Below are 21194 nucleotides of genomic sequence, written 5' to 3'. Positions count from 1 at the left end.
AGAATACCTTTAATAAAGCCAATTAAGAGCCCTCTTTGCTGGATATATTGCAGCCATGTCATCCTCGATGCCCTTTGATTCGTTGGTAAACCTACCAGCATGGTATAAGAACAAAAAAAACCCTTCTCCTGGAGCTTCTTCCATGGAGAGCGAAATCAGGGGACGTGAACTCATGAGAATGGAGTCCATACAGCACTATGGTGAGGACCAGAATTCTAAGGTATTCATATATATTAATTATATACACTTGTCAAACAAATTTGCACCTCCCATGGCGTTAATAATATTTCGATATTTAATGTTTGGATAGAGTTCCTAAGTTATCGCAAAATGGAAGAAGATCTAATTTAAGTTCACATTCAAAGTTGTCATTCAAAAACAAAACATGAAAATTTTTATATAAAAAGTGTAACGATGAATTCATTTTAATGATGGATTTATATTCGTCTTAATACAATGGAATCTCTATCATGTCACATATCAGCAGACGATTAGAATACTACAAGGGAGACCTGGGAGTTCTTTAGAGGTGACAATACTTGAATTTGAGATAGAATTGATTGAGCAGTTTGCCCTGTTGAATAAAACTAGAGTTTAAGTATGGTGGATGATGCATCTGTCAATCAGATAACGAAGGACATTAGAAAGGAAAATAAGTCCTTGAAGAATAGAATTCATAGTATACTTTTGGACAGTAAATTTCTCGATGAGAAGGTGATTCCGTTTTTCCCATATCCTTTAGTACCTAATGAGAGATGTGGCCTATGGTATTGTAAACGTGCTAACTTCACCACTACCAGTTACTTTAAAAGCACAGATGGTCATATAAATCAGTGGGATTTCAGCACCAGGAGGTTAAACTTCCATCTGATCCCCCTTATAGAGGAACAGAAAGGAATTATTATCATAGATAGTACTCGTCGAGGGAAAAAGATCCCTGATGCGTTAAGTAAAACTGTTCCAATTTGGTGTGCAGTGCTTAACACCATGATCCTACAGCATTGTGAAAATGAAGAAGATAAGTCAAGAGAGGTACTGTTTGTTCCGCCAGCTACTGTATCAAAGTCCGAGTACGAAAGAATAAAGAATAAAATACCTGAATTAGTGGAAAAATTATGCAAATTGGATGTCATCGATGGTAAGAAATTATATGAGCAATTTGAAGGAAATCTATTGAGACCTATATGGATACACCCAGGATCAAGTATTCTTCAGTCACAGTTCGATCCGTTCACTGGTGAAATTGTGTCCAATTCTTCATGGGAAGAGCCATCTAAAGAAGAAAAAATCATCCCTATTGTACTATGCACAGTAAGTTATCAAGTTCAAGACGGTGTCGACGTTCGAGACGGGTTTACCTATGTTCAAGGTGCGGCTGACGATCATGAGTTGTGGTCTCACGGATTAAGTCCACAACTGTTTTGGGATAATATAGAACTATTGAACAATTTAGAACTATCTGAAGAAATGTTAGAAGATTATGTCGAAGAAATATTACTATCTGAAAGTATGAAGATCACAAATTTAGAGGTTGATGGAGTCTTCAAATCGATTGATAAAATTACTGAAGAACTTTACCTAGGTAATATTGTAGATGGTTTAGAAATCAAGCAAAATTTAATGGAAATGTTCAACAAGTCGTATTCATTAGTGATTATACTAAGTAACTCAATCAAGCTTGCCTCTGATGAGCAAAATGAACAGTCAGCAAATGCCAAAACTTCCAAAACTAACATTATAAAACTGTTCAGACTGCAGAGTGGGTCCAAAAAGAGTTCAAAAGAACTAAGAAGCTGTCTTCCAGAAATTTGCGACCTTTTGACTGACGAATTGTCTTCATCCGGTTCAACAAAGAAACCTATTTTGGTATGTTGCAACAACGGATCTGATATGTCAATTGCAGTAATCCTAGTCACACTCTCCAAGTTTTACACACAAGAATGGAGAAGAACATCAGAACATACAGAAATCAACAAAATTACCATCAGGAAGCATCTAACCAAAGTCATTTCACATTTAGGAGGACGAAATGTCAATCCCTCCAGAGCCACTCTGAACAGTGTAAATGACTTTTTGATGTAATGTTTTGGGAAGAACACCCAAGCAATAATTAATTTTTTATAAAAACACATAATCATCTCATGTTGAACCAGTTATATACACATAAATACAGCATTAACAACAAATAAACAATCAAACGATCAATCGTTGGCTATTCTTTCTCTTAATTCGTGACACTTTGAAATTCGTAAGCCTTAGCGGAAGAAATGAAATTTGGAAAGAAACGAAAAGATACCTGTAAATGATATAACTTGAAGTAAAGAAAAGAAAAGAAGAGGTATTAATTTACAGTTGGATGTTATTTATTCGTGGGTGCTAGCAAGGATAAAGTCGATTAGTTGTGAAGTGAGGTCTAATAAGGAAGTATTTTGGTTATGGGACTCCATCAGAATGTGCAAGCGATGGGAGTGAAAAATCTATCCAATTTTCTACAGTCATCATTGTCAACATGCCTATCAAACAACCTTTTTATTCGTAATGCTAATGCGACTATTTTGAAATACAGATTCCAGTCACGTACGCTTTCAAGTTATACCCTATCGAAAGATATCACCGCCATCGATGAATTGAGTAACATTAAAAGGAGTGGTACTGGGACGACAACTTTAGGAATGACCCCAGTGCAGATACACTGGGGTGACTTATTCCAGAAAAGTAATTTAAAAACCATCCTAGAACAGTTGTTACAACATAACGATAATTCATATATGTTTCTGAGAGAATTGCTTGAATCTAAACAGTTGACGTTCAATGAGTTTTCGATTTTCTTAAACAGACTAATTGATCGTAAAGGTTTCATTTATGATTCAATCGTTTTAAAAGAATTTCCAAATGGAAAACATTCAGAAATGGTCTTTAAACTATTCCAATTATATGGGAATGCAATTGGATCTGATAAGTTAAGTCTTCTTTCTTTAAGAGATATGAATTTATTTATTGAATTTTTTATTAATGAAGGTCATCTCGGAAGAGCAGAGATCGTGTTGACATTTGTTTTGAATAAAACGAGATCGATATTAGATTTATATGATGTAGATACAGTTACACACTATCTACAATTAAGGTGTGGCGCTTTGCCAAGATATTGGATGTTTCAAAATAAATCAGCCGAATTAGCATATAAAGATAAATTTGGAAATCGCTTATCGAAATATAAAACCAGACTAGGTCGCAAAAACTTTGCAGTTAAACTAACAAATAGATACAAAATACTGGATCCACTGGGTGTATTGAAAATCGCAAACAAAATCATTACAGATGACAAATGGAAAAGTAATCATTCGGCAAAGCTAGATGCAACTGTCGTTTATTCCTTGTGCTATTCTGGTCAATTATCAAATATCCCATCTTATATAAATTCAAGGTGGAACGTAGATATATCTATGTCAGATGGAAATTCAGATGTAGGTACTCAAATAAGTAATGAAGCAAGTAAACCATTACCCTCTGAGGTTATGGAAGCTATTTTGTCATCGTATTCATACGATGATAAGTCAATTGAAAGGGCAATCAATATCATAGACAAAATAATGAACTCCTACCCTAATCTAGAACTGAATCAACAATTTTGGAGGCGATTAATGCAGTGGTCAGTATTGTGTTGGGATCACAAGTTAGACAGAAAGGGTTCATTGGTATATGGTTGCTTTAAAACACTAAAAAAATACCATGAAATGAGAAGCATCAGAATTAATTTTGATGAAGGGCTTCTTCAAGAACTTTATACGCTTGTCTATTACACAAAGAATAGTCGTATTGCTGCTGAAGTCGTATCTGAATTTATGCCTCAATTTTTTTATAAGAGATCAGATGAGATAACATTTGGAGAAAGGAAGTTATTATTTTATTTTCAAAAGAGATCAATTGATGGAATGTTAGGAAAAAAAGATTATTTTACAGCAAGTAATTTCATTGAAAAATGGTCTATGGATAACCAAAACAAAGAAGAATTATTTAAATATTATAAAGATAGCATTGCTAAAAAATTACAGAAGGTAAGAAGAAATTCCTTGCAACAAAAAATCAAAGAAAAATTAGAGGACCACTCGGATGAAGATGATACACTTCTTGGCCGACTTTGGTAACTTTTAATCAATCAAAATTTGTCAAACGATTACTATAGCATTTAAATATTGTGCAGCTTGTTTGCCAATAATATCCAGTTAAAAATTAACAATAACAATGTAAATACAATATATCATATATTCTTATATAGAATGCCCCTTATAAATCTATAATATGTAAATCATTTACAAACACAAATCTCGAGAAACTCCACCAACCATATCTAAACCAGACCATTTGAGATGTATGACTGTTCAGCATAGAGGACAATGCCATTATATAGTGTGGAAAAGTATTGATAAATTGGATCTGATCATGTTCTTTGTGCATTGAAAGAAATGGTACCTGTTTTAATTCAAAAATTCTAAATTTATCATTGATGATATTGATAAGTAGTTTGAAAACAACTGGGAGAAATGAACTATACTTCAGAATAATATTAGAACCATAGCTATTTAGTGTCATCAATAAATAATCACCAGGATTACTACTTTTCTGTTTCAAGGTCATCATAGCATCATAACATGCTATATGATTCGGATGCTCTGACACACCCTGGGCATCAAATGTTAGCAACCAGTGCTTTAAACCATCCACATTAGATTCCATTGAAATAGTATTTTGGATATCAGTAACAACTTTTGAAATATCCCACTGTTTGTCCATACCATCTTCATATTCAAATTGGTGCAATTTAACTTCCCTATTGAGACCTGCTCTTCTGTGACCCAGCAACATTGTTAACGAGTCCATTATTTCATTACTTCTTAAATCACCGACAGCTCTGCCATCAACGTCAACACCCTTTGACAAACATATCACATTGAAGGGAACATGAGTTGGAAGAATATCATCCAATTGTAATAGTGTGGGTGTGAAGAACATTACCTCATCATCTGGATGAGCAATAATCAAATTCACGGATTTCAAGCTCTGTTGAGATATATTCAATTGTACATTTGAATAAAAGGATTTCAAATTCAAATCTTCAATATGAGGAGTTAACCAAATGTAAAGAATGGATAGTATGCAATAACATTTAAATAGTTTAAATAAAATTCCCATATCTTATTAACAAGTGTGATTCTCAGATCCGTTGCTTTTCAATAAAAATCCAAATTTTGTTTGAGCCAATTCAATAACAATGCAAAAACACCAAGGCTTTACAAATAATTCCACTACAATGAATTCAAATATATAATCACAGATTACTCCTAACCTCATTAATATCGAATTACCATTAACAGCAATTCTTTTATTCATTGTTGTATATTTATAGTGACATTTTAAAACAAGTTTTCTCTTTTTGTCCCAAGTTTCACTTTGGAACATTTTTGGGAAACTGAATATAATTACATAACTTTAAATGGAAAGAGAACAGGTAATATTTTAAAGTTCTCCATCTATAAAGTTTCTTTCGATTTTTATAAAGAACGAAACTAAAGAATAGGAATTGTTAATTGATACACTGAAGTGGATTTTATGTTATTTGTGAATAGTTGGTAACAATTATTTGAAGGAAGGCTACGTCACTGCAAATATAAAATATTGACAACCATTTTAAGGCTGCAAAATTAAAAAACTCGTGTTTATACTTAAACAAGTTCTAACTGCTCGTAAGTTTATCTTTAAAGGAACTTTCTACAACATTACCTAGTTTAAGGTACTCATAATAGAGGTATTTATTTTCTAAATATAAAAGGCTTTAAAAAAAATTAGTGTTTCACTTTTTATTATAAAGGGATATACAATGAAGTCTCCACACAAGAAGATGGGGAATAATAATGATCAGGCTCATAACAACAATGAGAATAACGCTGCTCATCCATTTCAACAACAGGGAGGAAAAGTCCCTTTCCAACAGACAATTCAACCGGTAATGTTTTCTCATAGGAATATGAACCCTCCTCCATATAATTTTCAAAATAGAGGCTATAAACATGGCACTTCGGAAAACCACATGTATTCCAATCATCAGGGGTTATCCCAACTAGACTCTCCAATTAATTCAAGTTATTCTCAATATGAGAGCCATCCATATCACTCGCAACAAACACCTTTGCCAAATCCACCTCCAACTCCATTTGACTATGCTTATGGTACAACTTTATTACCATCTCATATTTTGATGAACTCACCATTTGTGTCGACTCCCAATAAATCTTATTTATCTTTCCAAGCAAGTCCCTCAAGAGGGATATCATATAACAGAAGGAATAGTAACCAAATGGTATTTCCTAACCCTCCAATAATCACTTCACCACATTTAGTAGGTGATAAAAGTGAAAGAGCCAAAAGTGATAATTATGAGAAAGTAGATACCTTAGATGATGAAAAAAGGAATCGAGAAGTCTTCGAAGAAGAGTCTGCTATAGCCTATAAGATAAGCTACCAAATCTTACCAAAAGGGGACGATACTTACCACACAAGATCACTACTGTTTGAGAATATCAATGAGTCTATCGATTTACACACGTTTATTGAGAAGTTTGTTAATTATGGGTTAATTGAAAGTGTATACGTTGTGCCGTCATATGAGACACATCAAAATTCGGTTAAATCAATTCTTTTAAGTTTCACCTCTCGTTCAATATGTTTGGATTTTTATAACAGTGTATTACAAAAGTTATCAGAATACAAAACACAGTTGAACTCAGAGAATTTAAAATTAAGTTTTGTATCATTATGCTATTTGCAAAATAATATTAATAAAGGAAATGGAAAAATAAGTGTCGAGTCCCAAAAAAATGAAACCGATTTTGAACTGACATCATTGATTCAATACCAAGTTGCTAATTTTGGAGCAACTCGATCACTTTGCATAGAATTCGATAAACGAGTAGATAAAATTGATGACTTTATTGAGACATATCTTCCCTTCTTAAGCTCCAATGCTAACAAGAGATACATTATTGAATCTCTCTATATTGTTAACAATAATGGAAAAGACAATGAATTTCCAGCACATTATGTGATACTGTCTTTCCTGAATATATCTATGGTGATAGAAGTTTTACACTATATTAGATCGAAGAACCTCTCAAAGACAATTAAAAACTGTCTCTATGTATCTTTTGATAGGACTAAACATGCGGTATCAAATTCTAACAGACAGTCTTTAAGTAAAAAAGGTACTAGTGATACGTTAAATACGTATACTCTGGAGTCACCAATAAATCATAACACTGAAGTAGATATGAATGATATTCCTTCTATATATGATGAAAACGAGATAGAAATAGCTAATAAATTGAGTGAACTAGAGATTCAAACACATACTTTCAATTTAGATATCTCAAACTATTCAAATCCTCATATAGAAATTAGGGCAGAACATCTGCCAAATGTATCAATTTCTAGAGACCCTATGATTTATGCAAATCCTATATATCAGAGTCCGCCATCAGGTTACATGGAAAATATGTGGACAACTACTCCCTTCCTATCATCTCATATAGTTCATGAGGAATATGCAAATGACAGAGTTGATTATAACATGAAACATTATAATAATCAATTGTATAATGTACCATTACCACAAACATTACAGTCACAATTTGCAACATCAGCAGAAATGGCCTCAAAAATGGGTGGTGGTGTCGGAAATAGAACTATTTTCATTGGTAACATAAATCCTAGATCAAAAACCGAAGATATTTGCAATGTCACAAGAGGTGGAATAATCCAACAAGTTAAATACATTAGAGAAAAAAATATTTGCTTTGTTATCTTTATTGATCCTCAAGCTGCCGCTCAATTTTATGCCAATTCATTTATCGATCCAATAATATTACATAATAATACACTTAAAATCGGTTGGGGTGACCACCCTGGCCCACTTCCAAAGGCAATCGAATTAGCTGTTACTGCTGGAGCTAGCAGAAACGTTTATGTAAGTTTGCCAGAATTTGCATTTAAAGACAAGTATATTAACGATCCTAATTATAAGGAATATCATAATAAATATATTCTACCATCTGAACAGCAGTTAAGGGAAGATTTTTCCAAATTTGGTGAAATGGAACAGATCAACTTTTTAAAGGATAAGCATTGTTGTTGGATAAATTTTACAAACATCAGGTCTGCAATCAAATTGGTAGAATTAGTTAAAAATGAGGATAATAATAACTTCCATGAAAGATACAAAAATAGATACAAGGGTCTAATCATTGGCTATGGTAAAGATCGTTGTGGTAACGTCAACAAGAGTCTAGTATCAAATAAAAATTCTCGATACTTTAGAAAAGTCAAAAAGCCTTCTTATAATATTAGACTACAACAATTAGAGGAAGAGAGGAAAAGAAATGATGAAATAAAACAAATCGATAATAAACGTATCAATTTGGATTCTCTGGGAATTACCACATCTCCAAACCAAAATATCCAGGAAGATGAAACCTTGTCTCTGGCAAAATTAAAATTAACTTCAGACACAGGATTCAAGAATTCTGAGAATGAAAGTGATATTGACGATTCTGCTTCCAATTCTTCAACTGACGTTGAATTGATTATAAATTCACCAGGAAATGGTTTTAAAAGTCATAGAAACAGAAAGCCAAAACCAAATAACTTAGATTTAGGTGAACGACCAAAAGTGGACGCAATAGTATTTAAAGCTGATGGTCCAATGGCACCAAATAAGCTATCTCATGATTATCATAGGACACATAATACAAGAGTTGATAACCCAAGATCAGAAAGGACTAGGAAAAGGACACATAAGAAAATAATTCCCGGCTCAGATGTAATGTCACAGTATTTGGCACAAGTTCAACATTCAACATTCATGTATGCAGCAAACGTGTTGAATGCATCTATTGAGGAACCTGAATTTTATGATGAAAATGACATTGATTTTGCAAAGCAATAGAAAGATAATTATATAATATATTTTTAGAAAATGTAATTATGTCAAATATTTTTTATTGAGCATTATGTACCACTCATGTTCATGTTAGAGCAGATTACAATTAAATATTATTTATCATACTTATTATTGAAACTATTCTCTAAAATATTATAATGCATCAACTGCTTTTTTTATTTGTTTTATATCGTCAGGAGTTGTTCTACAGCACCCGCCAATGATCTTAACGCCAGCATCTGCATATTCGTTTACTACTTCTTCCCAAGATATCTTAATCGCTGAAGTTGAAGACCATTGCTTTGACTTTTGATCGTATATTTCACCACTATTTGGGTATGCAATTAAGTTTAAATGAGGTACAATATCATGTAATTTTCTAATGTTATCAATGGAGTATGCATAACTTATACAGTTTCCACCTACATAGACCAAATTTTTGTTTCTACCTTTATATTTTGCAAATAATCTCCCCATTTCTTCGAATGAGGTTCCATCTCTTAATCCATTTTTATCACTTAATGACAATGCAATAAAAAATGGTCTGTTTATAATGTCTTCATCCCAGGATAGTATAGCTTCTAATTCATGTTTATTTGGTATTGTTTCAAATCCAATGATATCAATATTCATGTCGTTATTGAATTCATCTAATTGTGGTTTGAAGTACTTTAAGTAATCTATCTTTCCAGCGAAAAGGCCATAATTACCATCATATTCTGCACCGATACTTGCAGCATAAGCTCCAATGCATCCAAGCAAATAATCGTCGTCACTTATGCACCTTCGGCAAAACCCTGTAATTTTTCTTAACAACTCATGATACTCTTGTAAACTTTTGATGTCAGTATTCTCCGATACAGAAGAGAAACTAGTTTGATATGTTAAAGTCGAAAACACATTAGCACCTGCGTCTTTAAAATCATTAAACATTTCCCTTATGCACTTTCTCTCAGTGTTTTCAATGTTTTCATCCCAAAATTTGTCATTTACGAACGAAATAGTAGACCACAAGGGAGAATTAATATTCACACCTCTGTTTTCCAATTCTGTGCCCTGGCCACCATCAAGGACTAATATTTCGTTAGGATGCTCATCGATAAATTTTCTAAACGGTACTCTCATTCTTTTACACTCACTTAACCAATCAATTCTCTTTGACTATCATGAATTGAACTAAAAATATGAAATAAGTAATATAAAAATATGTAGCTATAACAAGGTATGAAATATACAATTTCAAAACAATCATATTATCCATCTTTTATATGCATCAATAATATCAGTCATCTCACCTTTAAATATGGTTAATGAGATATCTTAACAATTGAAGCCACACTTCATCCGTGACTTATACAAATGTGAAAAACTCCACAAGATTGCAGCGCGAACGCTAGCCTTGACACTTTTAGACATTTCACTGTTTAACAATCAATAAAATACAATCAACTTTTCATTAAATATGAACGTTCCTCTTGTAGTGCTTCTTAACGTATTGATATTCCAATGAATTTAATAACGACGTCCTAACGAAAGCTTTTCAGAGGTGTAAATTAATTTTCGAAGGTTTGAGGCTTCCTGGATATAAAATTTACGTTTTGGAATATCTGCATGTTAAGTTACTTTTCATGTGAAACGGCGTAGAAGAGATTTTTCTTGGCGTAATTGCATGTGTGATGACAAAGGTAGAGTTGTAAAGAGATCTCACCCGCTCTCTCTATCTTAACCGACGAGTTTCGTTATCTTGAATCTGGATTGAAGGTTTGAAAAATGGTAATAGGCATAGTCTTGGATAATGATAGATTGGTTTTTTTGATTATATTTGAATATTTGTCAAGTGGACTTCGTTTGGTTATTATTCTAGAAATTTGTAGTCAAGCCTGTTTTTTCAGAACTGAACCATTCTCTTTTTAAGACGTCCCAAGTCAGTTTTGCTAAACGGTTTGCCTCTGCTTCAGTTTTAGCGTTAGCTTCAATATATACTTTTAATTTTGGTTCGGTGCCTGATCCACGAATAGTAAACCTAACAGAACCATTCTCTGGCAATGAAGTAGGGATTATAGTCATTGTAATCATCTGTGAAGATGGATCAACTGGAAGAGTGGGAACATTTCCAATGGTATCAGATTGGTATCCTAATGTCAAATCTCTGAAGGTTATTACTTTAAACTCAGTACCAATATGAGATACATATTTTTCTTTATCATTTTTATTTTCTCTGATATTGTCAAATATTATTTTAGTCAATGATAAATCATTCACTATATAATAACCATTATATTCTTTGAAAACTCCATATTTTTTGAAACCTGTTTCTATTATGTCAAAAAGACTTTGCTTATTATTCATACACCATCCATAGTATGCTTGAAGAAACACTACAGTTGCCGTAATACCATCCTTGTCACATTCCATTTTTGGAAACATATAACCAATGGCTTCTTCAAAACCAAATGGAACATAATAACCTTCCTTTTCTAATTCTCGAGCCTTATTACCAATCCATTTGAAGCCCGTTAAAGTGTCTTCATAATAAAACCCTTCTACTTCTGCCATTTTTTTGATCATTTGTGATGAGACGGTTGAATTAATCATAGCTAAAGGAAACTTATCCTTAAAATCAGCAGGTAACATACTATACTGTTCCCATAGGAAATAAGCAAACAAGAAACCTATTTCATTACCAGTAAGCTGTTGGAATTCATCAGTTAGAGGGTTTCTAACAGCTACTGAAAATCTATCGGCATCTGGATCGTTGGCCACAACTAAATCAATATTATGCTTTTTGGCATATTTAATACCAAGATCTAGAGCACCTTTCTCTTCAGGGTTTGGGAAACTTACTGTTGGGAAGGAAGGATCAGGAACTATTTGTTCCTTAACGCAAACATAGTCAATATCTTCAACTAAGTTCAAACATGTTGAACTTATTCTATGGAAAATTTGGTAGCCCACTCCGTGCATAGGTGTATAGACAAACCATGGTTTTTTCCCTTTAATGGTAGTACCAAGGGAAATGTTTTTTGGAATTATATACTTATCTAAGTTCAACATATATTGTTGTAGTACATCTTCTTTCGAATAAATGAGTTTGACATTTTCAATTGCTTTTGAAATAACAGCTTCAGTATTCCAATTGTCACTCAACGGTTCTAGGTTCTTCTCAATACATTCAGCAATATTCTTATCATGTGGTGGAATAATTTGGCAACCATTGTTGTAGTAAACTTTATAACCATTATCCATTTCTGGGTTATGACTAGCAGTTATCATAACACCAATAGAGGCACTGTACAAATTAATTCCGAATGGTACCATTGGGGTATGTACGAATTCATCATTTGGGTTCAAGTAGTACACCTTGAAACCTGCATTTAAAAATACTGCTGCTGTTATTTGCGCAAATTCTTTTGAGTGATACCTATGATCATGGCCTACAACAGCTGTCAAGTTTGAAGGAAACTGAGACTTAATATAGCTAGCTAAACCTTGGGTAGATTGTAATACCGTCAAAGCATTCATTCTATTAAAACCAGCTTCCATGCGGGATCTTAAGCCTGCGGTACCAAATACGATACGTTGATCGAACCGCTTGTGTAATTCATCAAGGGATTTATTTACACATAATTCCTTAACTTCATCAACAGTTTCCTGATTGTCATCATATCTAAACCAAACTCTAATCTTTTCCTTCAGATCTTCTGGGATCGAACTCAGAAGATTTTCTATTTCTTGGTCACTTAACGTCATAATCAAATCTGTTCAATTGTTTTTATTAATATTCACAAAGCTCTGGTTTTTTAGCTTAAGATGTAGACAATTTTTTAAATGGTTACTTTGCCAACAAAACGAATGATTAAGTATACAAACAAGTTTATTTAATAAGTAACCGTTAGACATAGCTAGTTATTTTATATGATAAAATCTTTTAAGATCAATTTTTGATCCTTAAAAAAATAAGAAGCGTCTTAAAGAGAACCTTTATGACGATGAGTAAAAACTTTTTGGAATCAACTGATATCAAAAGATAGTCTTTAAAACTATTTGTTGAATGGATTTCAAATTGTATTCATAGAAATAGTACAAGTGTATTTTAAATAGAAGATAATAATATCACCGTATATGCAATTAATATTTAATTAAATTAGTATGGATTAAGGGAATAGTCACAATAATTGTTATTGTGCAAATGCTGACTTAAAATTGTTATTAATACAATTTTGGAAAACGAATTGAAAAGAATTAATTAAGCTATTCTGAATCACTATCGTCTAATGCATTTAATAATTCTAAATCTAAATCAGATTCAGATTCAGATTTAGCGGATGCTGCATCGGCATCATCTTGTAAATGTTGCTTTTTGTTATTGCTTTCTTCTAATGCTTCTCCGGACCTTTTCTTTTCCTCTCTTTTACTTATAACATCAGCAAATTCATCATATTCATCTTCATCCTCATCGGAATCATCCTCATTATCGTCTTCCGAATCTAGAACATCTTCTAGTTCATCATCAACCAACCATGACGAACCTCCAGCAAACAAATCAACTACGTTATCAGTACTGGACATTGTGGCTGTACCATTGTTTAAGTCACCAGAAAAATTAACAGCATCAGTCAACTTATTTTTATTTCTTTTCTCTAGATTTTTTTTAAACTCTTCTAGCTCTCTCTCAGAAGCTACCTGATCAACTTTTAGTTCAAAAGACTTTTCATCTACATGCTTCCAAGTGGACAAACATTCAAAAACCCAGTCAGGGTGAACAACTTTAATAGATGGATTAAAAGACTTGGCAATTCTTGCTTTCAAAGTTCCTGGAGTTTTTGTTATAACATGTGTAGTATTTTCTGTAATATTTGAAGTAGAAGAAGCTCCAAACATTTTAGTCCATAATACAATGTCTGCTTTTTGTATATCTGTACCCAAAGGAATTAAACCAGAAAATACAAAATTACAATCTTTGAAGACAGACCTCTTCAATTTTGGCATCAATTCTTGAATACTGGTATCGTCACTATTGCCATTTTTCAATTCTAATGCTTTATAAAATTCTGATTGGACGGTAGCAAGAATTTCCTTCAAATATGATAGTTCATCATCATCATCTCTTAATAATTGTTGATTGTGCATATGTTTTTGCAATTCTGCAAGGGGTCTATTCTGTTGTTGAACTTCTAACGATGCTGAGAATTCAATCTTCTTAGTAATATCACCATTCCTAACTTGAGCAACTGCTTCTTCACCCAACGCTGCAGATTTATGAGTTAAATCTGCTTCTTGACGTTTAACTTCTTTATCAATTTTTTCTTGTAATTTCTTTTCAGTATCAATAATATCAGTCAATAACTCTTCCGATTCCTTTTCCTTTTCTGCATTGTGATTTCTTCTACCCATTTGTAACATTGTTGCTTGTTGCCTAGGTAAAAAATTAGAATTAATGTCACCAATGCCCACAAAAAAATTATAGGGTGTTACCTTTATTAGGTTAGGTGACCAATTCCAAACGTCACCTCTGTCGTCAATAATCACTACCATTGACTGATCCGTAGGAAATAATCTCTCTAGTGACTTATGCGTCAATGAACCATTTTCGTCACGAGATAGTATACGATTTCCAAATAAGCTACCATCTGGATCTATTATCTTTGCAATTTCTTCGGCGTATGCTCTAGTAGCCATAGTATAAATATGCATTTCATATATTGGTGCAACTTTTTCAAAAAATTCTTTTAAGCCAGGCCTCACTTTAACATAATACGAACATTTATGTACTGGAGGTTTTGGACCCATGTACATTGGGGGTAAAATTGCTTCCTCTTCCAAAACAAACGATTTGACATTTCTTAACGTTTCGTAATTGGGGTTTGACGGATCATTTTTCCATTCAGAAATGGTGGGATCTACACCACAGTGAATAACAGTCTGATCTAAATCTACCACAAGAATTAATTTTTTGCTTCGTATCAATCTTGACTTATTTGTTTGTCCAATATTGTTAGCCTCTTGTCTGCTGACCTTCAAATTTGTATCAGTGTGAGAAATTGTCAAATTAGCACTAACTTGATCACGTTCGTCAACTTCTTTACCACACATGGTACATATGCCAGCATACACAATATCATGGTCACAAGGTCTTTTAACTTCGCAAACAATTCTACCTGGCTCGACAATCTCATCTCCAACGTCAACATTCCAGCCTATAATTGTTCCTTCAAATGGTGCATCAAAAAAATCAATAGATTCTCTAATAGTCTTCTTGGATTGTTCACCATCTTGAACATTCCCATTGACATCCAATTCATCTGGAGATTTTGCAATCTCAACAAGATACCAAAATTTATAAGCAAATAGCCTATCGCCTTTATTAATATAACTCCCGACAGGGGCAATTAATTTCGAAATAGTAATAGGATAAGGCATCCCATCTGGGAACTTAACTGGTGTAGCCATCCTTTAAATACTTAACCATATATTTTTGTAAAAGTTCCTTTTTTATTTTATAAAATTTATTTTTATTGACACTAGTTTCCGTTGTAAACAAAGTTTATAGTCTTAGATAACTACCTATAAAATGACCCAAACTAAACATCAATCATAAACAGCTCTCAAATCAACAAATAAATCAAGTAATCAGTGTCTTTGAATAAACTGTCAATATATAAATGGTTGATGTATTCAATATGTCGTTAATTGAAATATCTATGGTGATGAATTTTTTTGGAGCCTTGCATCTTACCGTCGGGTTTACCCTGAAAGGGTTTCGATGAGCATCTAACGTGGGTTAAGTACCCTGGATTTAACTGGAAGGTGACATGAAGACCACATTAGTTTAGATGTCAATCTGTAAACTAGCGGAGATTTGGGTCGACTGAACTATACTTTACATTAAATAGTTTATTTATTTTATATATACTGGAGTCTATTCCATATGCAGCGAGGTGCGGTTATGCGTGCCTGTTGTGTGGTTAAAATTCTGTAGTGTTAGGTTAAGAATCGAGCTAATAAAGTGTGTTGATCATTCAGTTTAATTTGTGTCGTTGGACTCCTCTAACCCAGAGTTAATGTTCGGCGTTGTTTCTGTAATTGTCGTCGTTTCCGTGGTCGAAATATTCGTTTCCGTGGTGGTGATCGTGGTAGTGGCCATGGTCGGAAAATTGATTGGAGTTTCTGATTGCTTGATTTCTTGAATTACTTCTTCACCGGTTGTGTGGACCACATCGGTTTCTCCTTGCATTTGGTCTTCTTGTACTTCCAACTTTTCGACCTCCAATCCTTCTGACGTCACGGATTCTATTTCATTTGAAAGAACTGGTTCCATATTCTGATTTGTTTGACCACTAGTTTTTATTTCTAGTGATTTTGTGTTAACAGATGTCCCAATTGCAACGGGATTAGCCTCTTCTTTATCCCAAGAGCCAGGACCAGTTGATGATATATCTTTTGAATTATTTTGTGATGATTTGGCTCGTATCTCAAGTTCTTGTTCATTTTCACTACTATCGAAACCATCAAGAAATCCTCCATCATCAATGTTTGTGAAGCTTGATAAATCAATTGCACCAAACGCTTGTGCCCTAAGGTTCTTCTCTTGTTCAAGCTTTTTCAATTTTTCTTCTCTTCTTTTCAACCACTCATCATGTCTTCTCTTCTTCTCAACCATAGCTCTTTCCCTTGTATCTTTTTTATTCTGATTTAAAGTAGGAATACTATTAATTAGTTGTAAAAAAGATCTTTTCAAAACATTTTCTATATTCGTATTGATAACTTCTCTTGAAACCTTTTTATCAGTTTGTTCCGATAGTAATGCAGTCATTTTCAAAAATGGGTCGTTTTGTAATCTCAGTTGTTTATCCTCATATTGCTTAACTTTATTCCTTACGATATTAATTCTTTTATGAACGTATTTTTCGATATCAAATTTATTGCTCGTTGAGTTCCCATGCTCATCGACCATGCGATCTTCTTCGTCCTCAAAGAAAGCTGTTCTCTTTTTCCTATCACATGATCCTCCACTGTATAATGCATCCATTTCTAACTTCGCTGTGTCCATATCATCACTATCAAATTTATCTAGGTTTAATAATTTACTGGTTGTTATTTTCTCACTTTCCAATAAATGCAACAAAGCTTTTTCTGATTTCTTACCTTCTGCTGCTACTTTTTTTCTAATCACTGTTGCGTCTGTAATATGTTTATTAAACTGTGGTGTAAATTTGTACGTGTAATCTGGAGGGAAACTGGGCAGCCAATCTGGTATTATATTTTCTAAAGTATTTGTTATTGGGACTAATTTCAAAGTCTCTAAAGTCGAATCATCTTTTAACGTTTTATCAGTTTTCTTAAAAACAGTCAAAACTTCGTTTGTATCAGTAGCCAATCTATTCAGTAAGGTGACTTCTCCTCCGTATTTCTCCTTAATATATTCCGACTGTTGGTGTGTGATGGTTAAATCACTAGGCTGTAAATTGAAGCCTCTCAACCAAAGGTCAATATCCTTCTTGGCAACTTCCTTACGCCTTTGCAAAGCAGCGAGTTTCTCCATTTGATTAACCATGTCTGACAATTGCTCGTCAACTAACGAGGTCAAATGTGTGAATGCAAACTTCGTGATCGTCGTATCTCTATTCATCAGTTTCAATTGTAAAGCAATTGCTTTCGCTAGTATTACTTCCATGGGGCCCTTAGTGTCTTCATATTTAAATTCTGTTAATGTAGGAAGCTTCGTCAATTGAACGTATTTCTTCTGTTCTGTAACTTCTTTATCCATCCCTATATCTTGATGCTCAAATTTCTCAACCGCCTTGTCTCCATCACTTCCTTGCAAGAGATCTGAAGTTCTTATTGTTTCATTTGTAACCATAGCTGTCATTGTAACCTTTATCTCTAGCTTTAGACGAATTCAATCTCAGTTCAAACAAAAACAGTCTTTACAGAAAGCTACCAAACGATGAATGCACCGAGCTATCGACCACGTAAGAAACAGTACATGTACACTCTTTCATATCGAAACAAACAAAGTTTATAAATGCATTCAACAACTTTTTATAAATTCAGTTTGAGCTTTTGGACATTTTTCATAAGTTTTCGCTTTCTGGCAGTTGTAAGGAAGGACAAACACAATTTATAAAGTTAAAGTAACTGTTATTTGTAAATTTAAATTAAGTGATATATGATATTATATATGAATTTATAGTTACTTGAGGTATAGCATAGATCATAATATGCAGTATTGTTTTCTTGTTTGTTTCAAGTAATTATTATTTTAAAAATGTTTTCAGGGCTATGGAATTGCAGGCGGAAAAACACACACAGTTATACGTCATTATTCAATAGAGCATCTAATGCACCTTGTACTGAACCTCCGCTACGCCTCAAAGCGGCGATGTTTCTGTCGAATTCGAAGAAGCCCATGTCGTTCAACTGTCTTAACTGGGATTCGTAGCGGACTTCAGGAGGTCTTGTGTCTTCTTGGGCTGGTTGTCGTGGTTGTTGAAGCATGGAGGCCAACATGGATGGGTTGAAGCCCGGGTATTGTGGGGTGCCTGGGGCGCCGGTGGATCCAGCGGCGGCAGGGTTGCCCAACCCTGCAAATGGGTTCATGCCTGGGTTGAACAGAGCGGCAAATGGATTGGCAGGGTTGGCGGCAGCAGGGTTGGTGGCAGCAGGGTTTCTTGCGGCAGCATTATCCTCCGCAGTAGCAGACTCAGTGGAAGTTTCGCCAGGTGCAGGAAAGGAGGAGTCTCCGTTGAGACCACCTCCTATTCCAACACCTTCTCCACCCATCATGCGTGCCATCTCCATGCTTTGTCTAATCATATCAGGATTAGTCAGCATCTGCCTGAAGAAGGGACTCTGGAACATTTCTCTTGCTTGAGGGCCCAGAGCTTGCAGTTGTGGATTCGAGTTGATCATGTATTCCACCATTTGAGGGTTCGACAACATTTCGTTCATTTGCGATTGGAATACTGGGTTCTCTAGCATGCTCAACATATCATCTTGGTTTGGCATATTAGTCATGCCCCCATCTGGACCAAACATATCGGCCGATGGCATCGGTAAATTGTAACCAGCGTAACGAGCACTGGTCAAATCAGCTAACGGGTTGAAGCCATTAGTTTGTCCAGAAGTGATATTGGTTGGAACCGCACTTTCCGCAGAACCAGCTGCGGCATTCGCAGTTGCAGCAGCAGCAGTACTGGATTTGGCAGCGTTGGCGGAGGCATCACCGGACTTAACCAGATGGATGGAATGGCCATCTTGAATCTTGTACGACTCCACAGTTTCAGCATCTTTCAAAATTTTACCTGAATAGATCAGTCTTTGATTTCCCGCAGGAATATCAGAAGCTTTCGAAATTATTTCTTTGAACTCCAGAATAGTGTTCGAAGGCTCCACAGCCACGTCCCACTTATTCTGACCTGACTTGATCTGAACACTAATAGACATGCTAACGTAAGCTTATAGTAAGTACACTTTTATACTCTGGTTTTAATAATCGCAGTGTCGAATTGTATTCTGTCTGCAGGGCTCAGTTAATATCGAAACAAAACAAAGCAAACACAGACTCACACACACAACTACACACCTCCTGATATAGCAAGCACATCCACCCATCCCACTACTATTTAAAAGTCCATTCAAATAAACCGTCTTGTTCGAGTGGCAATTGCTTGAACCAACTGCTTGTGGTTCCTTTCGATTTCCATTTCACGATAGTTACGGGACGGTTACCCGGCGGTGCATGCGATAGGTGTGAGAAGGATCTCTGGAACGAGCTCATCGCTGGAAGCAATAAGAGACCATTGTGGTTCGAGATGGCCAGTTCATGGTGGTGGTGGGACGGGCAGGATACCTATATATGTGGGGGGTGTATGCCTGGGCTGGTGGAGATTGCGAGTCTTGCTGGGGACGGTGGTCGGGAAAGCAATAGTCGTTCGTTCGAGGGACTGTGAAATATAGTGGTGTTCGATGGTTACTATTAGCACTCTTTTCGTGTCGCTGTACATTTCAGCGTCGTATGTTGGCTCGATTTACTCGAGTTCTCTCAATTTGGAGGACTTCAAGATGAAGCGGGATGACCAGCGGGTGATCAAAGCACGTATGGGCCAGGTGTCAAAAGTTTTGATGTTGAATTGTTTGTTGGTCCCACTGTTGTGGCATTTTATGGGGCACAGCAGCAATGGCTCGTTATGGGCTAGCTTCATGAAGATGGGATTGGTTCCTGGTTACTATCTCGATGGGGACTTTGATCTCGTGTCGCACTGTCTTGATATTGTCAAAGCAGTGCTGTTACTGTGCTTACTTTACGTCGGTGTTCTTGCAGATGTGTTTTTGTACTACTGCGTTGTTGATTCAAAGAGCAGCATGTGGGAGGATTTGAGATACGAGTTGGATTCCTTGTGGGGGTTTAGAAACTACGTGTTTGCTCCTGTGACGGAGGAACTGTTTTACACTTCCATGTTGATCACTACGTACTTGTCTTTCAACACCAAATCCGATTCAAGCTTCAAAGAATATCTGTGGGAAACCCCACTATATTTTGGCCTTGCACACATCCACCATGCGTACGAGGAGATGCAGACGGGGACAAACACTCTTCCATCGATCATGTTGTCCACTTTATTCCAGTTGACATACACCACCCTCTTTGGAAGTTTAACAAACTATACCTTTCTGTGCACAGGAGGGAACCTATGGGCATGCATCGCCCTGCACTCTTTCTGCAACTTCATGGGCTTCCCACAGTCGTCCAAGGTCAGTCAACACTACCAGTACACAGCACCATTGAAGAACGATGACACATCGATCAAAGCAAGAATAATCAGAGCATGGTCCAAAATATATATCGCCTTGCTGATCATGGGAATCCTGCTCTTCAAGGACTACTTGCCAGTGCTACTAAATAATTCACAACACAGAATAACTTTATAGAACCCTACAATATATACATATATCTACCTACGTATAGATACACACAGTTGCTGTCACCTGGTAAAGTGTCACTTGCTCTGCAGACGCCAGCAGGTTACCCGGAAACGTAAAGACACGAGTTGGTTTTAACGTGATTAACAATCACCAAACAGTACAGTAATAACCTTTCCAAAGATGATCCAAAGCCCATCTCGATGCAATAGGTTTAATGATGGGAACAGTTATATAATATATGCCATTCTTTAGTTATAATGAATGTTATTCTGTTGATACG

At 35.1% G+C, this 21194-nt stretch overlaps 10 protein-coding genes across 10 annotated transcripts; 4 read left to right on the top strand and 6 right to left on the bottom strand.

Annotated features, from left to right (window-relative positions):
• Positions 1-600: 600 nt before the first annotated feature.
• On the top strand, positions 601-2082 carry RIT1 (tRNA A64-2'-O-ribosylphosphate transferase; the record flags this gene model as incomplete). The annotated part of the gene is made up of 1 exon (XM_003686923.1): positions 601-2082. The coding sequence occupies one exon, from the start codon at positions 601-603 to the stop codon at positions 2080-2082; it is 1482 nt and encodes a 493-aa protein (XP_003686971.1).
• A 353-nt stretch (positions 2083-2435) lies between these two features.
• Positions 2436-4145, top strand: AEP2 (Aep2p; the record flags this gene model as incomplete). Its single annotated transcript, XM_003686922.1, has 1 exon — positions 2436-4145. One exon carries the CDS (start codon positions 2436-2438, stop codon positions 4143-4145), a length of 1710 nt encoding a protein of 569 aa, XP_003686970.1.
• Positions 4146-4284: 139 nt separating this feature from the next.
• On the bottom strand, positions 4285-5190 carry GPI12 (N-acetylglucosaminylphosphatidylinositol deacetylase; the record flags this gene model as incomplete). The annotated part of the gene is made up of 1 exon (XM_003686921.1): positions 4285-5190. One exon carries the CDS (start codon positions 5188-5190, stop codon positions 4285-4287), a length of 906 nt encoding a protein of 301 aa, XP_003686969.1.
• Positions 5191-5875: 685 nt separating this feature from the next.
• NAB6 (Nab6p) lies at positions 5876-8995 on the top strand (the record flags this gene model as incomplete). The annotated part of the gene is made up of 1 exon (XM_003686920.1): positions 5876-8995. The coding sequence occupies one exon, from the start codon at positions 5876-5878 to the stop codon at positions 8993-8995; it is 3120 nt and encodes a 1039-aa protein (XP_003686968.1).
• A 147-nt stretch (positions 8996-9142) lies between these two features.
• On the bottom strand, positions 9143-10114 carry TPHA0I00260 (homocysteine S-methyltransferase family protein; the record flags this gene model as incomplete). Its single annotated transcript, XM_003686919.1, has 1 exon — positions 9143-10114. One exon carries the CDS (start codon positions 10112-10114, stop codon positions 9143-9145), a length of 972 nt encoding a protein of 323 aa, XP_003686967.1.
• A 735-nt stretch (positions 10115-10849) lies between these two features.
• Positions 10850-12739, bottom strand: PRM15 (phosphoribomutase PRM15; the record flags this gene model as incomplete). Its single annotated transcript, XM_003686918.1, has 1 exon — positions 10850-12739. The coding sequence occupies one exon, from the start codon at positions 12737-12739 to the stop codon at positions 10850-10852; it is 1890 nt and encodes a 629-aa protein (XP_003686966.1).
• Positions 12740-13240: 501 nt separating this feature from the next.
• FCP1 (protein serine/threonine phosphatase) lies at positions 13241-15439 on the bottom strand (the record flags this gene model as incomplete). The annotated part of the gene is made up of 1 exon (XM_003686917.1): positions 13241-15439. The coding sequence occupies one exon, from the start codon at positions 15437-15439 to the stop codon at positions 13241-13243; it is 2199 nt and encodes a 732-aa protein (XP_003686965.1).
• A 574-nt stretch (positions 15440-16013) lies between these two features.
• On the bottom strand, positions 16014-17858 carry TAF8 (Taf8p; the record flags this gene model as incomplete). The annotated part of the gene is made up of 1 exon (XM_003686916.1): positions 16014-17858. The coding sequence occupies one exon, from the start codon at positions 17856-17858 to the stop codon at positions 16014-16016; it is 1845 nt and encodes a 614-aa protein (XP_003686964.1).
• A 443-nt stretch (positions 17859-18301) lies between these two features.
• On the bottom strand, positions 18302-19435 carry DSK2 (ubiquitin domain-containing protein DSK2; the record flags this gene model as incomplete). The annotated part of the gene is made up of 1 exon (XM_003686915.1): positions 18302-19435. The coding sequence occupies one exon, from the start codon at positions 19433-19435 to the stop codon at positions 18302-18304; it is 1134 nt and encodes a 377-aa protein (XP_003686963.1).
• A 522-nt stretch (positions 19436-19957) lies between these two features.
• On the top strand, positions 19958-20920 carry RCE1 (CAAX prenyl protease; the record flags this gene model as incomplete). The annotated part of the gene is made up of 1 exon (XM_003686914.1): positions 19958-20920. The coding sequence occupies one exon, from the start codon at positions 19958-19960 to the stop codon at positions 20918-20920; it is 963 nt and encodes a 320-aa protein (XP_003686962.1).
• Between the last annotated feature and the right edge of the window lie 274 nt (positions 20921-21194).

Source organism: Tetrapisispora phaffii, chromosome 9 (genome assembly GCF_000236905.1).
Source record: "Tetrapisispora phaffii CBS 4417 chromosome 9, complete genome".
In the NCBI taxonomy this organism is placed as follows: Eukaryota; Fungi; Ascomycota; class Saccharomycetes; order Saccharomycetales; family Saccharomycetaceae; genus Tetrapisispora; species Tetrapisispora phaffii.
Note: the sequence above shows the minus strand (reverse complement) of the source record. Positions and strands in the feature narration are given on the sequence as shown.